At 53.7% G+C, this 5,000-nt stretch overlaps 1 protein-coding gene across 1 annotated transcript in view; it reads right to left on the reverse strand.

Moving 5' to 3' along the window:
- The window catches only part of cacna1ea (calcium channel, voltage-dependent, R type, alpha 1E subunit a), a gene marked incomplete at both ends in the record, with an annotated part of 140,441 nt that overhangs the window by 10,912 nt on the left and 124,529 nt on the right, over positions 1-5,000 (reverse strand). The window contains 4 exons of the mRNA XM_084436141.1: positions 807-926; positions 2,517-2,597; positions 2,737-2,847; positions 4,946-5,000. The exon at positions 4,946-5,000 is cut by the window's right edge and continues 110 nt beyond it. Of these exons, the coding sequence (XP_084292267.1) occupies positions 807-926; positions 2,517-2,597; positions 2,737-2,847; positions 4,946-5,000 (367 nt within the window). The remainder of the gene's footprint in view (positions 1-806; positions 927-2,516; positions 2,598-2,736; positions 2,848-4,945) is intronic.

Consider the following 5,000-nt stretch of genomic DNA (forward strand, 5'->3'; position numbering starts at 1 on the left):
GAACCCACAGTATGAGTAATTGTATATCTGTATCTGTGGAGTCAGGAATATCACCGACTTAGTGCTTGTTGTGAAGAATACAGAATGATAATTGACAATGGTTGCAGTGTCATTGGGGGCGTGGTCTGCCTCTGGCATGCGGAGCAAACTGGAAAGGACTCCCTGAGTGGAGCCTACGGGAGAACCAGAACACATGGAACGCCCGCGCTCGGGACCGGAGGGATGATCTTCCTGGAGGAAACCGTTGTCGGTTGCCGCAAACAGACAATCGGCCGGTGGAGCCGGACTCTTCTAGAAGCTCTCAAAGCCTGCACAGGCCGGAAGGGGCTGGAGGGGATGTCTGGTGGGGGCTGGACAGTGAGCCAGAGTCCAGACCATGGTCGACGCCGAGGTCCAGCGCCGGGAGCTCTAGCCGTGGGTAAAGGCCAGGCCAGTTTGTGAATGATCATTTCTGTGCCACAAGCAAGACAGTGGATAAGGGCCTGTTAGGATGCTAATTAGGGGAATACTGGAGGGGTGGCTGTTAGTGAGATCATCCCCTAGGCGAGCGAGGCTGAGGAACCCCCAGCTGACCAGTACTGCAAAACTACTCTTATCCAAAAATATCATCACCTCCTAAATCATATCGTAACAGTGTCTGTGTGTGTGTGTGTGTGCCAGTGAGTGAGTGTGCGTAAATGCACATGCACATGTGTGTGTACGTGCAAGTGTACATGCATGCATGTTTGAGAGTGTGGAGTGTGAGTGTGTGTTTGTGTGTGTGTGTGTGTGTGTGTGTGTGTGTGTGTGTGTGTGTGTGTGTGTACCTTAAACGACTGGACGAAGGTCCAGAGCAGGATGCGGATGGTGTAGCCCTGTCTCAGCAGCTTGATCAGACGAGCTGCTCGGAACAACTTTAAGAAGCTCATGTTGAACGTCTCCACTGACTGAGAGAGGAGCAAGAGAAAGAGGAGAGAGAGAGTGGAGGGAGGGAGGGAGGGAGGGAGGAGAAAGAGGAGAGAGAGAGTGGAGGGAGGGAGGGAGGAGAAAGAGGAGAGAGAGAGTGGAGGGAGGGAGGGAGGGAGGAGAAAGAGGAGAGAGAGAGTGGAGGGAGGGAGGGAGGAGAAAGAGGAGAGAGAGAGTGGAGGGAGGGAGGGAGGGAGGAGAAAGAGGAGAGAGAGAGTGGAGGGAGGGAGGGAGGAGAAAGAGGAGAGAGAGAGTGGAGGGAGGGAGGGAGGAGAAAGAGGAGAGAGAGAGTGGAGGGAGGGAGGGAGGAGAAAGAGGAGAGAGAGAGGGAAGAGAGAGAGGAGGGAGAGAGGGAGGAGAGAGAGGAGGGAGAGAGGGAAGAGAGAGTGGAGGGAGGGAGGGAGGAGAAAGAGGAGAGAGAGAGTGGAGGGAGGGAGGGAGGGAGGGAGGGAGGAGAAAGAGGAGAGAGAGAGGGAAGAGAGAGAGGAGGGAGAGAGGGAGGAGAGAGAGGAGGGAGAGAGGGAAGAGAGAGGGGAGGGAGAGAGGGAGGAGAAAGAGGAGAGAGAGAGTGGAGGGAGGGAGGGAGGAGAAAGAGGAGAGAGAGAGTGGAGGGAGGGAGGGAGGAGAAAGAGGAGAGAGAGAGTGGAGGGAGGGAGGGAGGAGAAAGAGGAGAGAGAGAGTGGAGGGAGGGAGGGAGGAGAAAGAGGAGAGAGAGAGGGAAGAGAGAGAGGAGGGAGAGAGGGAGGAGAGAGAGGAGGGAGAGAGGGAAGAGAGAGTGGAGGGAGGGAGGGAGGAGAAAGAGGAGAGAGAGAGTGGAGGGAGGGAGGGAGGAGAAAGAGGAGAGAGAGAGGGAAGAGAGAGAGGAGGGAGAGAGGGAGGAGAGAGAGGAGGGAGAGAGGGAAGAGAGAGGGGAGGGAGAGAGGGAGGAGAAAGAGGAGAGAGAGAGTGGAGGGAGAGAGGGAGGAGAGAGAGGAGGGAGAGAGGGAGGAGAGAGAGGAGGGAGAGAGGGAGGAGAAAGAGGAGAGAGAGAGTGGAGGGAGAGAGGGAGGAGAGAGAGGAGGGAGAGAGGGAGGAGAAAGAGGAGAGAGAGTGGAGGGAGAGAGGGAGGAGAGAGAGGAGGGAGAGAGGGAGGAGAGAGAGGAGGGAGAGAGGGAGGAGAAAGAGGAGAGAGAGAGTGGAGGGAGATAGGGAGGAGAGAGAGGAGGGAGAGAGGGAGGAGAAAGAGGAGAGAGAGTGGAGGGAGAGAGGGAGGAGAGAGAGGAGGGAGAGAGGGAGGAGAAAGAGGAGAGAGAGAGTGAAGGGAGAGAGGGAGGAGAGAGAGGAGGGAGAGAGGGAGGAGAAAGAGGAGAGAGAGAGTGGAGGGAGAGGGAGGAGAGAGAGGAGGGAGAGAGGGAGGAGAAAGAGGAGAGAGAGAATGGAGGGAGAGAGAGAGGAGGGAGAGAGAGGGAGAAAGTGAGGAGGTAGAGAAATAATGGTAAATGATTATATACTCCAAGTACAGTAAGTATGTTTTAAATACTTACATATGTTTAATTACTACCTCTTGCTGAAAACAGTAGTGTTCCAGTTACCTGCAGGTCCACCACGATCTCAGTGATGCTGCCCAACACAGTGATGAAGTCAAATATGTTCCAGGTGTCTCGAAAATAATTCTGTAAGGTAAGAACATCTATTCTTCAGCCAGTGAACTTTCATAGCACCTCACTAACCTAATATATAACTTATACCTAACTAACTGTATAACTTAATAGTATTTTAACAGAGGTAGCTAGGTTCGAACCCTCTCCTCACCAGAAAGCCAAAGGCCATGATCTTGAGGACACACTCGACAGAGAAGAGCACGGTGAAGGCCGTGTTCAGGTGCTTCAGTACCGCCTCGTACGCTGGTGGGGCGGAGTAATACTGCACACACACACACACACACAGACACACACACACACACACAGACGCAGAGGAGAGGGAGAGAGAGATGAACAGTACTGTAGGTACAGTATATTGTGTTTGAGAGCTGGCGTGTAAGCAGACAAAGCTGTCCTCTCACATCAGGTGCGTTTGATTTAGTACTCCTGGTTTGGTGGCCAGTGGAGCAAATGACTGAAGGAATCACCCCATGCAAAGAGGACTTCTGATTCAGCCTCCACCCCAGCTAAGACCTGGTCTGCGTTCTGAATCATGTACTTCCATACTATATAGCATGCCAAATATTGATGTATGTCCCAATAAATAGTATGCTACATTCCGTATGACAAAAATACCAGGATGTCCTAATACATCCGGTCGCGTTTTGCAGTATACAAGACAGTATACAAGCCAATTATTCTGACCCACAATCCTGCGCTCAGTGGAAATTATGTCACATGTGCAAGTCACGCCGGAGGTGTTTTTAAATCTTCTGGAATCTCAGCTGTGGACAAACGTCGCTTTATGAACAGCGACGGATGTGGTCAAATTTCAAGCCACAATGTTAGTATGTCCCAAATGTATGCATACTGCGTGCAAAGTCTGTATTTTCTAGGGGCATCTAGGTCCATAACCCTGCTAGTCTGGTCCCTAACCCTGCTAGTCTGGTCCCTAACCCTGCTAGTCTGGTCCCTAACCCTGGTAGTCTGGTCGCTAGCCCTGGTAGTCTGGTCCCTAGCCCTGGTAGTCTGGTCCCTAACCCTGCTAGTCTGGTCCCTAACCCTGGTAGTCTGGTCCCTAACCCTGCTAGTCTGGTCCCTAACCCTGCTAGTCTGGTCCCTAACCCTGCTAGTCTGGTCCCTAACCCTGGTAGTCTGGTCCCTAACCCTGGTAGTCTGGTCCCTAACCCTGCTAGTCTGGTCCCTAAGACTGCTAGTCTGGTCCCTAACCCTGCTAGTCTGGTCCCTAACCCTGCTAGTCTGGTCCCTAGCCCTGCTAGTCTGGTCCCTAGCCCTGGTAGTCTGTTCCCTAGCCCTGCTAGTCTGGTCCCTAACCCTGGTAGTCTGGTCCCTAACCCTGCTAGTCTGGTCCCTAGCCCTGGTAATCTAGTCCCTAACCCTGGTAGTCTAGTCGCTGACCCTGGTCTCTCAACCTGCTGTTCTCCAGCCCAGGCCCCAGGTAGCTGTCAGGTTCCACCTGACAGATGGCTCCAGCGAGCAGCCTTCTGCTGGGGGCTGTTAGCAAGAGCCATTCCTCTGGCTGCTGGAGGAAGCAGCTAATGAGCTCATATTAAATACTAGCCTCTGGATGTATAGATCAATATTTAATAACGGCTGAGTCACCCTCCATCCCTCCCTCCGTCCCTCCGTCCCTCCGTCTTTCCATGCCTCCCTCTCTCCCGTCCCGCAAACCCCTCCACTCCTCCACCCCTCCGCCCCTCGGTCTCTCCATCTGTCTGTCTGGTGGCTCCGTCTGACGAAAGGCCAAGTCTGGGAATAAACCGACCCCTCCTTTCCTCCTCCCCCCTTCACTCCTCTGACCATCCACCCCTCCGTCTCTCCACCTGTCTGTCTGACTGGTGCCTCAGTCCTGACCGAAGGCCAGCGCTGAGAAACCAACTGCCCAGGATGGAGAGATGCTGGAGAATAAGAGAGAGAGAGAGGGGCAGAGAGGCAGGTAGAAGATAGAAGAGAAGAGATAGGAGGAGAAAGGAGGAGAGGAGGAGAAAGGAGGAGAGGAGGAGAGATAGGAGGAGAAGAGGAGAGGAGGAGAGAGAGGAGAAAGGAGGAGAGAGTGGAGGAGAAGGGAGGAGATAGCGGAGGAGAAAGGAGGAGAGGAGGAGAGACAGGAGGAGAAAAGAGGAGAGAGCGGAGGAGAAGGGAGGAGAGAGAGGAGGAGAGACAGGAGGAGAAAGGAGGAGAGAGTGGAGGAGAAGGGAGGAGAGAGAGGAGGAGAGAGAAGAGAGATAGGAGAAAGGAGGAGAAACAGGAGGGGCGACAGGCGAGGGAGAGACCTACAATAGACCTATAATCAGTTTCTAAATGAGACAACACATCACATGGGCGTACGGTACAGCACATGTCCTCCTCCTCTTCCTCACCTTCATCATGAGGACGATTGTGTTGAGGGCGATCATGGCCAGCACCGTGTACTCG

The sequence above is a fragment of the Borostomias antarcticus genome (assembly GCF_949987555.1).
Source record: "Borostomias antarcticus genome assembly, chromosome: 3".
Lineage (NCBI taxonomy): Eukaryota > Metazoa > Chordata > Actinopteri > Stomiiformes > Stomiidae > Borostomias > Borostomias antarcticus.